Below are 12,253 nucleotides of genomic sequence, written 5' to 3'. Positions count from 1 at the left end.
CTGTAAAGTTTGGTGAAGGAGGAATTATGGTCTGCAAATTCTCCAAAATTACATTGGAGGCGGCTTATGGAAGAGAAATGAACATTAAATTATCTGGCAACAGCTCTGGTGGACATTACTGCAGTCAGTATGCCAATTGTACGTTCCTTTAAATCTTGAGACACCTGTGGCATTGTGTTGTGTGACAGAACTGCACATTGTAGAGTGGCCTTTTATTGTCCCCAGCACAAATCAAATTGAATTTGTCACATGTGCCGAATACAACACCTTACCGTGAAATGCTTACTTTCAAGCCCTTAACCAACAATACAGTTCAAGAAATAGAGTTGATAAAATATTTACTAAATAAACTAAAGTTTAAAAAATGTAATCAATCAAAAAGCAACACAATAAATGTACATAACAATAACAAGGCTATATACAGGGTGCCGCTACCAAGTCAATGTGCGGGGGTACAGGATAGTCCAGGTCATTTGTAAAGTGACTATGCATAGATAATAAACAGTGAGTGGCAGCAGTGTAAAAACAAGATAGTCCGGGTGGCCATTTGATTAGTTGTTCAGTAGTCTTATGGCTTGGGGGTACAAGCTGTTAAGGAGCTTTTTGGTCCTAGACTTGGCGCTCCGGTACAGCTTTCCATGTGGTAGCAGAGAGAACAGTCTATGACTTGGGTGACTGGAGTCTTTGACAATTTTTTGGGCCTTCTCTGACACCGCCTAGTATATACTGTAGGTCCTGGATGTCAGAAAGCCCTGCTTTTTCGGCCCTCCTTTACCTATAGTCCACGATCAGCTCCTTTGTCTTGCTCATATTGAGAGAGGTGCACCTGTGATACAGTATGCACCTGTGTAATGATCACGCTGTTTAATCAGCTTCTTGATATGCCACACCTGTCAGGTGGATGGATTATCTTGGCAAATGAGAAATGCTCACTAACGGGGATGAAAACAAATTTGTGCCCAAATTTGAGAGAAATATGTTTTTTTGTGCATATCAAAACATTTCTGGGATATTTTATTTCAGAGCATGAAACATGGGATTAACACTTTACATGTTGCATTTATATTTTTGCTCTGTATATTTTTGGGAGACCAAATTGCTGTCGCGCAGATGGTGGAGTACACATTGGGAGAGGTGGGAACAGCCAGAGTTACCAGAAGCGGTATGGTATTGGTTTATTGTGTATCAGAAGAACAAAAGGAATGTGCATTGTGGCTCTGAAAATTATGGGAGTATGAAGTGGAAAGCTTTGACTTTCTGAGCAGGACACAGATAAAATGTGTCTTCCCTGGTGTCTCGGTGGAAATTGAGGCTCAACGTCTTAATTAAACACTGCATACCAGGAGTAGAGGAGGCATGTTGCTTGAACTGTATGACGGATGGAAGGAGGAAGGCTGTGCTATTGCTATTTGATGAACAGTTTCTCCATACACATGTACATTTGGGGTATATGAGATACGCGGTGAGTTTTTGTGAACAGACCATTGCAATGTTGGCCAAGTGGCAAGTGTGTGCAGACTGAGTATACTGTAGGGAAAGGGGGATCCCTAGTCAGTTGTACAACTGAATGTATTCAACTGAAATGTGTCTTCCGCATTTAACCCAAAACCCTTTGAATCAGAAAGGTGCGGGGGGGCTGCCTTCATCGACATCCACGGGGAACAGTGGGTTAGCTGCCTTGCTTAGGGGCAGAACGACATATTTTTACCTTGTCAGCTCGGGGATTCAAACCAGCAACCTTCCTATTACTGGCCCAACGATCTAACCACTAGGATACCTACCTGTATATGTTGTTGAAGAGTCAGTGGATACACGGTCCTGCAGTTCAAATCAAATCAATTTCTATTGGTCACGTACACATATTTAGAAGATGTTATTACGGATGTAATGAAATGCTTGTGTTCCAGTTGTGCCCTGTAAGGGTAAATGAGGTTGAAATAGCAAGAATCAGGGCTGCCCAGCAGGTCTTTTACAATATGTGGAGGCAGTGCAAATGTTTGAAAGAGTTAGTGGAAATGAGTAAGAAATGGCAATGGATGCCCTGCAGCCTACAGAAAATGTTATTAACCAGTTAAGGAATTTTAAAAAACAACTAAGGTACATTTTGTTGCGTTTTTGCTCGGGTGATAGACAGTACATGCCAAACAAACAAGAAATCGATGAAACTGGATATAATTGCGAATGCAGTTTAAAGGTTTTTGGATCTCCAGGGCTTCATAGCCAAAACATTGCAGGGAACACTGTTTGAAGAAGTATGGGTAGCTGCAGCCCAATGTGGTGACAGTAGTAAAGGCAAGTGGGTGTATGGAAAGCGAATCGGCTAATTGGGCAGCTTTGTTGCCCACTCAAGACCTGTTTTACGTGGCTGATTGGGCTGCACCACGAGTCGATAAGCCGGCGACCAGTGCACCCGTTTCCACTAGACAGCATAGACACAAGTCAAAGCATAGACACAAGTCAAAGCATAGACACAAGGTAAAGCATAGACACAAGTCAAAGCATAGACACAAGGTAAAGCATAGACACAAGTCAAAGTGCCTGCCAACTTGAGATGCATTCTACTGGGTATCACAGTTGTCTTTCCAGCCTGGCTGTAGCTAACGTGGCAATTTTTTTCCCCTTCCATTATTTTATTTCACGTAGGATAGCAGCCTATACAACAAATAACGGCCTCACACTCTAGTACAGTAGGTGGCTGTGTATGCACTTTGAAGTTGGTTGCGATTCACCAATACAAATTTTAAGGAGAAGAAAATCCATACGTGAGTGATTGCCGTGAAAGAAACAAAGGCTGCGGTTCAAACTCATAAAAGACACACCCTCGTCCACTTACCCTCGCCTAATGCCCTTGTGGGAATCCCCGTCACCATCTTGGAATGCGGTCCAAACGATTAGCCAAGCAAGGGAAGTTTGCAACGTAAGCCCCTCAGCCCTCATTGCGAGTGTACAATTATGTTCACTCCGGGGCCTGAAACTCCCCATAATTCAATTCGCGACGATTGTACATCCGCTAAGAAAAGTCCACCAAAACTTAAAAGCAACATCAATGGAGAAGTCAACATACAAGTGTAAGTAAAAACAAATGTAAAAAGGTTAAAAAAATTATGCTACTAATGCAGATGATGGCACAAATACGTCTTGTAAAAGTAATGATGTTTTTGTTTGGTAAGCTTTTGGAAATTGTAGAAATAAAACATTTTCCTTCTTCACAAGTTCCAGCTAGGCAGGCTAACGTTATTTAGCTATTTACTTTGCTATTAATGATTATATAGTTCATGTAAGTAGATATGCACTCATAATTGACTGTAGCGCATATAAAGCACCCACAAGCTACCGGTGGCTGAAAACACAATCATAGCGGGATGAACGTGACGAATTTCCAGGCAAGGACGGTCCACATAAAAATTATTCCTTCCTCCCTCCCTTGCCCCTTTTACTGCAAGTGTATATTCGTCAGACGTCATCAGAAGTGTCCTCTTAATTTGAGGGCTGAGGGGATAGGGTGTGTCTTTTAAGTGTTTGGACTGCAGCCAAAGTGTTAAACCAAGCGGGCTTGGTGACTAATTTGTTAAATTATAGTTTGTTAACTAGCTTATCATTATTATACAATTTTGTCAAGAAAGGTTGATGTTTTGTTTGTTTTTGTTTTGGAGCATGAAATCCGGTGGAGGTGGTTGAGCAACACTGAGCTGTGATTGGAGCAGAGATGGATGGAAAGGTAGGGGGGTTAGGACTTGAGGAGGACAGGATGGAGTGGAAATATGTGGAGGTAGAAAAGTGAGAGTAAAGCTTAAGAAGAAGCTCTCTTGTTGGAGGAGAGTAGTGATGAGGAAGGTTCGGTTCGCAGTGTTGTACTGAGAGAAGTGGAGCTCAAGATATTGGAGAAATTTAAGGACGAGGGTGGAGTCACGGCGGTGAATGAGATCGCATTGACTAGGGATTTGGACAGTAAAGTAGGAGAGGTTGTGTCTGCTAAAATTCTTCATGATGGAAGTTTGGTGATGGTGTGTATCAATGCTTAACAGTATGAGAAAGCACTCAAACTCAAGCAGGTATGTAAACATATGGTTGATAGTAGCATGCCGGATCAAACTGGATGGCAGTGGCTGAAGGGAGTTATTACAGGAGTTCCAGAAATTGATAACATGAAATAAATAAAATACTACTTGAAGGGGCAAAGTGTCTTCAGATGACACGAGATAGGAAGAAGGTGGATAGCCTGTCAGTGCTACTAAACTTTGAGGATCTGGTATAGCCAGAAAAAGTTAAGCTTGGGTATAGGAGTTACTATGTCAAATCAAATCAAATCAAATCAAATCAAATTTTATTAGTCACATACACATGGTTAGCAGATGTTAATGCGAGTGTAGCGAAATGCTTGTGCTTCTAGTTCCGACAATGCAGTAATAACCAACAGTAATCTAACCTAACAATTCCACGCTACTACCTTACATACACAACAAGTGTTGAATGGAAAGATATTCCACAAGATATATGGATGAGTGTGTTTACGAGACGGCCTGGCAATGACAGTAGATGGTTAGAGTACACGTATATACAATATGCAGACTGGTATGATAGGTATGTAACATAAATGCATAGTTTAATGCTAGTGGTACATTTAGTCATAAAGATGCAAAATGCAGTAGATAGATATGTACAGTATATACATATAGATGGGTAATGAGGGATCTGTAAACATAGTATTAAGTGGCATTGCTTAAAGTGGCTAGTGGTACATTTTATCATAATTTCCATCATTCCCTTTTTAAAGTGGCTGGAGTTGAGTCAGTATGTTGGCAGCGGCCGCTAAATGTTATGTGGGCTGTTTTAACAGTCTGATGCCTTGAATAGAAGCGTTTCAGTCTCTCGGTCCCTGCTTGATGCACCTGTACTGACCTCGCCTTCTGGATGATAGCGGGGTGAACAGGCAGTGGCTTGGGTGGTTGTTGTCCTTGATGATCTTTATTCCTTCCTGTGACATCGGGTGGTGTAGGTGTCCTGGAGAGGTAGTTTTGCCCCTGGTGATGCGTTCTGCAGACCTCACTCCTCTGGACATTACGGTTGTGGGCGGAGCAGTTGCCGTACACAGGCTGTACACAGCCCGACAGGAGCTCTCGATTGTGGATCTGTAGAAGTTGTGAGTGCTTTTGGTGACAAGCCGAATCTTTCAGCTCCGGTAGTGAAGAGGCGCTGCTGCGCCTCTTCCACAACGCTGTTCTGTGTGGGTGGACCAATTCAGTTTGTCCGTGATGTGTCACCGGGAACTTAAACTTTCCACCTTCTCCACTACTGACCCGTCGAGTGGATAGGGGTGCTCCTCTGCTGTTTCCTGAAGTCCACATCATCTCCTTTGTTTTGTGACGTGAGTATGAGTTATTTTCCTGACACCACACTCGAGGGCCTCACCTCTCCTGTAGCGTCTCGTCGGTTGGATCAATCCTACCGTAGTGTCATCCGCAAAACTTGATGATCGAGTTGGAGCGTGCATGGCCACGCAGTCGTGGGTGAAACAGGGAGTACAGGAGAGGGCTCAGACGACACCTTGTGGGCCCCAGTGTTGAGGATCAGCGGTGAGATGTTGTTTACCTACCCTCACCACCGGGGCGGCCCGTCAGGAAGTCCAGGACCCAGTTGCAGGCGGGTCGAGCCCAGGGTCTCGAGCTTGATGACGAGTTTGGAGGTACTATGGTGTTAAATGCTGAGCTGTAATCGATGAACAGCATTCTCACATGGGTATTCCTCTTGTCCAGATGGGTTAGGGCAGTGTCAGTTGGGTTGCGATTGCGTCGTCTGTGGACCTATTGGGTCGGTAGCAAATTGGAGTGGGTCTAGGGTGTCCGTAGGTGGAGGTGATATGGTCCTTGACTAGCTCTCTCAAGCACTTCATGATGACGGAAGTGAGTGCTACGGGGCGATAGTCGTTAGCTCAGTTACCTTAGCTTCTTCAGGAACAATGGTGGCCCTCTTGAAGCATGTGGGAACAGCAGACTGGGATAAGGATTGATTGAATATGTCCGTAAACACACCAGCCAGCTGGTCTGCGCATGCTCTGAGACGCGGCTGGGAATGCCGTCTGGCCTGCAGCCTTGCGAGGGTTAACACGTTTAAATGTTTTACTCACCTCGGCTGCAGTGAAGGAGAGCCCGCAGGTTTTGGTAGGGGGCCGTGTCAGTGGCACTGTATTGTCCTCAAAGCGGGCAAAAAAGTTGTTTAGCCTGTCTGGGCAAGACATCCTGGTCCTCGACGGGGCTGGTTTTCTTTTTGTAATCCGTGATTGACTGTAGACCTGCCACATACCCTCTGTGTCTGAGCGCTGTTAATTCGACTCGATTTTGTCTCTGTACTGAGACTTAGCCTGTTTGATTGCCTTGCGGAGAGAATAGCTACACTGTTTGTATTCGGTCATGCTTCCGGTCACCTTGCCCTGGTTAAAAGCAGTGGTTCGCGCTTTCAGTTTCACCGAATGCTGCCGTCAATCCACGGTTTCTGGTTTGGGAATGTTTTTATCGTTGCTGTGGGTACAACATCGCTCAATGCACTTCCTAATGAACTCGCTCACCAATCAGCATATTCGTCATATATGTTGTTGACGCGATGCGGAACATATTCCAATCCGCGTGATCGAAGCAGTCTTGAAGCGTGGATTCAGATTGGTCGGACCAGCTTGAACAGACCTGAGCGCGGGAGTCTGTTGTTTGAGTTTCTGTTTGTAGGCAGGAATCAACAAATGGAGTCGTGGTCAGCTTTTCCGAAAGGGGCGGGGGAGGGCCTTGTAAGCGTCGCGGAAATTAGTGTAGCAATGTCCAGTGTTTTTCCAGCCCTGGTAGCACAATCGATATGCTGATAGAATTAGGGAGTTTTGTTTTTAGATTAGCCTTGTTAAAATCCCCAGCTACGATGAATGCAGCCTCAGGGTGTGTGGTTTCCAGTTTACAAAGAGTCAGATAAAGTTCGTTCAGGGCCATCGATGTGTCTGCTTGGGGGGAATGTATACGGCTGTGATTATGATTGACGAGAATTCCCTTGGTAGATAATGCGGTCGACATTTGATTGTGAGAGTTCTAGATCAGGTGAACAGAACGACTTGAGTTCTTGTGTGTATTATGATGGTCACACCACTTCTCGTTAATCATAAGGCATACCCCCGCCCCTCTTCTTACCGGAAAGATGTTTGTTTCTGTCGGCGCGATGCATGGAGAAACCAGCTGGCTGCACCGACTCCGTTAGCGTCCCTTGAGTTAGCCAGTTTTCCGTGAAGCAGAGCACGTTGCAATCCCTGATGTCTCTCTGAATGCTACCGTGCTCGGATTTCATCAACCTTATTGTCAGAGACTGGACATTGGCGAGTAGTATGCTGGGTAGGAGAGCGCGATGTGCCCGTCTCCGAAGCCTGACACGAGACCGCCACGTTTTCCCCTTTCGGCGTCGCCCAGGGTCGCCGGCTGGGATCAGATCCATTGTATTGTGTGAAAGGCAAAACACTGCGATCCGTTTCGGGAAAGTCATATTCCTGGTAGGAACGATGGTGAGTTGACGTTAATCGTATATTCAGTAGTTCCTCCCGACTGTATGTAATRAAACCTAAGATTACCCGGGGTACCGATGTAAGAAATAACACGTAAAAAAACAAAATACTGCATATTTTCCAAGGAACGCGAAGCGAGGCTGCCATCTCTATCGGCGCCGGAAGTTGAGTACCCGAGCAAGCTTATGTGCAAGCTTACCATGTGCAAGCTTATGTTCCGAAACCATTGCGTTGCTATAACTGTCAAAGGTCTGAAAAGGCAAAAGGACATTTGCGAAGTGTGGGGGAGAACATGCATATTGTGGAGACGGGGTCCAGTTAAAGTGCTGTAACTGTGGGGGTGTCCATAGTGTGGCATATGGGTGGTTGTGCAGTGATGAAAAGACAGGTGGAAGTGCAGCAAGTGAGGAGTGAGCGTAAAATCTCATATGCAGAAGCAGTTAATGTAACTCACACAGAAACACCCGGGGCACCTAGAAGAGCAGGTACTCCAGGGCAGATCGGGATGCCGGTTGGGGGCGTGATGTAGGGAACAGAATGGGGGAGAACACAAGACTGGTAGTAGACATGAGGAAGGTTGTTACATTTGTGACAGCAGCAATCAATTGCTCAGAAAAACGACAATCTAGTACTAAGAAGATACAGATCATAGTGGAGCAAGCAGTGAAGTGTCTTGGGATCACAGGACTGATATGGGAAAATGTACAGGATGACCTCAATAAGACTGAGAATCAGTCCTGTCAGAAATAATGTATTGATTCATAATGGTGTTAATCCTTCAATGGAATGCGAGAAGTTTGATGGCTAATGGGAAAGCGTTCAAACAGTTTCTTGAGGAGTTACCAGACAAACCTAATGTAATATGTCTCCAGTAGACATGGCTTAAACCTACTCTAGATGTGGTTATACAAAGTTATGTTGCAGTCCATAGCGATACAGTGGCAGGGGGAGGGTGTGCTATCTTTATAAAGCAGGGGATCTCATATAGGAGTGTGGGAGACGGTGTTGAGCACGAGTATGTAGTGGTAGAGATGTGGTTGGGGGAATATGGTAATAGTGAAGTTTTACAACCTGTGTAAGACACTAGAGTTGATGGCCCTTGGGAATGTACAGTAGAAGATCAAGATAGGAGATGTGTAATGTGTTGTGGGGATTTTAATGCTCATAGTACGCTCTGGGAAGGGTTACAGACTGATGTAAATGGACAAGTGTTGGAGGAACTACTTGATGAAAAAGGGCTTGTGAATCTTAATGAAGATTAAGAACCAGGATTGGCCCAGTAACTGGGGGAACCAGGATTGGCCCAGTAACTGGAAATTAATGAATCTGCTCTGGATCTTACAATGATCACAAATTCAAGGGCAGACAGATGTAGTTGGGAGGTTTTGGAGGAATCTACATGGGGTAGTGATCACTATACTATCATGTGTACTGTAGGATTGAGGGTGCAAGATTCAGTAAGAAATGGATTGAGGAGATTGATATTTGGGAAAGCAGAATGGGGTCAGTTTCAGGAGTTGAGTGTATGTGATCCAACTGTTAAACTGAGTGTTTCATAAAAATGTACACACATAATGTCTGAGGGACATAAACTGCACTCTGTTCGTGGAACGACCCATAGACCTTTACAGCAGATTGATCCAATTGTGCAATTGAGGCAGGAAGTGAGAGGATGCAGTGGTCATTGAGGAATGAGGATGCAAGTAAACAAGGAGAAAAGATGGCAACATTTCAATGGAACACAGTTAGAGTCATGTTGGTGTGCTTTTGCAATACAGATCGCGGTCATAAATGGAGTCATTTTGCTCACATAACCACTTCTGTTTTGATAGATAAGACATTCATTATCAGATCATCACTTGACAAAGATCACAATTTTCCTGCTCATCTCAACTTGTTTTTTAGACATTGACAAAGTTCAGAACACCCTTATTTGAGCTGGTGGATCCTAATATAAGTTAAAATATGTTTTTAAATGTGTGCATCTTATTTATGAGTACAATAGCATTTTCTCTATTGTTGCAAGGGGAACACAAATACATCACACGTCTGTTGACAAATAAAAGTTGGAAGATGAAGATTTAATACACATTAGGCCTTGACATGTATGTTGCTTATACTTAGCAAGCATTGAAGCAACAATGCAACAATGCGGCAGGGTAGCCTAGTGGACTAGTAACCGAAAGTTTACAAGATCAAATCCCTGAGCTGACCAGGTAAAAATATGTCGTTCTGCCCCTGAACAAGGCAGTTAACCCACTGTCATTGGAAATAACAATTTGTTCTTATTAACTGACTTGCCTAGTTAAATAAAGGTAAAAATGAGAAAAAAACATTGGATTGGACCTAGGAAGTGAGAGATGCAGTGGTCATTGAGGAATGAGGATGCAAGTAAACAGAGCAAAAATATGGCAACATTTCAATGGAACACATTTAGAGTCATGTTGGTGTGCTTTTGCAATACAGATTGAGTCATTTCGCTCACGTAACTATTTCCCTCTGTTTCGGTAGATAAGACTTTCATTATCAGATCATCACTTGACAAATATCACAATGTTCCGGCTCTTCTCAAATAGTTATTTGTGGCATTGACAAAGAAAAAGTTGCAAGATGAAGATTTAATACACATTAGGCCTTGACATGTATGTTGTTTATACTTAGCAAGCATTGAAGCATCACATGAAAAACAATGGATTGGACCTATACAATAGAATCATCCATGCCCCCCCCCCCCCCCCCCCCCCCACACACACACACACACACACACACACACACACACACACACACACCTAGAACATGAAGAACAGTTTCTCGCCATGCCCGCACCCCTGACCATACTGTGTGAGAAACCAGTGAAACTCACCCCTTCCACACCACCCCCTGATTACTGAAAACTTACAGGGTAACGGAGGTGTTCCTAGACCTTTGACTGGCCGTGCTGTTGACTGAGCCACTGTGGTACGCCACCATCAATCTCTTGCTGATCAGCCCATGCTTGTGGAGCACCACCAAGAGCTGGTTCCGGAACTTCTGCCCGATGAAGGCATATAGCACGGGGTTGACGGCGCAGTGCAGGAACGCCATCACCTCAGTCACATACAGCGCCACGCTCACCTTGTTCTGGAACTCACACGTCTCCTCGCCCAGCGAGCCGCTCCGCATCAGCGTGTCTACCAGCACGCTGATGTTGCGCGGCAGCCAGCATGCCACGAACGCCAGCACCACGGCCAGGATGACGCGCATGGCCTTATGCTTCTGGCCGCCGTTGCGCACGCCACGGAACAGCGTCGCTGCAGTGCAGCTGTAGCAGACGACCATGACCGACAGTGGCAGGAAGAAGCCCAGCAGATGGCGAATCACCCGCACACCCACCCGCCACCGGTCGCTGCTCGCCGCAGTCAGGTTCTCAAAGCAGATGATCTGGCCTTCAAGATCCTCGGGTTGGATAGCCTCCCGTTGGAGTGCCACGGGCAACGAAAGTAGCCCCGCCCCCAGCCACACGGCCCCGCACACCAACCCCACCAGGTGGCGCCGCTGGGCCGGTGCCCGCGTGGCCTTCACGATAGCCAGGTAGCGGTCCACACTAATGCACGCTAACAGGAAAACCCCACAATAAAAGGCAGCATCCTGGAGGCCAGACAGGAACTTGCAGAGGAAGGTACCGAAAATCCAGTGGGAGTAGACATAGACGGCCCAGAAGGGGAGGGTCGAGGAGAAGAGGAGGTCAGCCATTGCTAGGTGCATCAGATAGACGTCTGTGGTGGTCCGGCCCCTGGCCATGCAGCATACCACGTAGATGACTACACTGTTACCCAGCACACTGAGGATGAACACAGCGATGTAGGTGATCATTAGACCAACACTGCTCAAGCCCAAGATAGAGACGTTACAAGGGACCCCCAGCTCGTCTATGGGAGGATAAGTGAAGTTGAGGAATTCAACGAAGAGAGAAAGGTCAACATCCATTTCTGGCATTTCCATGGGCTGCATGAAAAGAAAAAAAAAGTATATTGTAAACCCCACCAAAAATCCCTGTGTATTACATTTTGTGTTTAGCTATGTAGTTAGTGTTGCGTGTCTTTTTAGAATGACTAATTGTGCAATGAACTAGAGCTGGCCGATTTTGGACATCCATAACGCGATAAATTGCCTGAATTAATGCAATATGGATAAATAGAACAATACATTTATAGCATTAATGTGCACCACAGTTTTTTTAATCATTTAACTACCACTACTAGTTTGATGGTTGTAGCCATCAATTGTCCCATTAACAATCACCCTTATTAGCAAACTTATTTCATTTTAATTGTCCCAGCTCTACAATGTACTTGTTGTGTTATATGTTCAACTTACATACATTTGGCATAACCACAGGTGAAAAATATTATTTAATTGGAATGAAATTCAGGTTGAAATGAAATTAGTCTGACCCAGTTCAATAACTAATAAAGTAAAATCCTTACCTGGCTATACCTGTCCTCTTGACAGCTCAGAAAAGCAGCAGAAAACACTATCAGCAAGCAGAAGAGTGTCTGTCTCAGCGTCTCAGCACTTTTTTCTCTGAAACTAAAGCCTTTTCCTGTCTGTTACTCTCACACTAGACTGAGTTCCTATTGTGTATACCTCAACGAACAGTTTGAGATCAACAGATCAACGCTTACTACACCAGAATAACTGCTTTGCTTCAGGAAAAGTGAGTGGCCCTCGAACAGCAGTGCAATG

General features: G+C 44.9%; 1 protein-coding gene across 1 annotated transcript; it reads right to left on the bottom strand.

Annotated features, from left to right (window-relative positions):
* Positions 1-10,290: 10,290 nt before the first annotated feature.
* Positions 10,291-12,253, bottom strand: LOC111959829 (C-X-C chemokine receptor type 1-like). The gene is made up of 2 exons (XM_023981636.2): positions 11,995-12,253; positions 10,291-11,512 (listed from the first exon to the last, which is right to left on the bottom strand). Exon 2 carries the CDS (start codon positions 11,507-11,509, stop codon positions 10,424-10,426), a length of 1,086 nt encoding a protein of 361 aa, XP_023837404.1. The 5' UTR covers positions 11,510-11,512; positions 11,995-12,253; the 3' UTR covers positions 10,291-10,423.

The sequence above is a fragment of the Salvelinus sp. IW2-2015 genome, linkage group LG36 (assembly GCF_002910315.2).
Source record: "Salvelinus sp. IW2-2015 linkage group LG36, ASM291031v2, whole genome shotgun sequence".
Classification (NCBI taxonomy): Eukaryota; Metazoa; Chordata; class Actinopteri; order Salmoniformes; family Salmonidae; genus Salvelinus; species Salvelinus sp. IW2-2015.
The sequence above is the reverse complement of the archived record's forward strand: the minus strand, read 5'-3'. Positions and strand labels throughout refer to the sequence as shown.

What these genes read in the sequence shown, in the direction of transcription:
- LOC111959829 (XM_023981636.2), bottom strand. Translation starts at nt 11,509, where the DNA reads ATGGAAATGCCAGAAATGGATGTTGACCTTTCTCTCTTCGTTGAATTC.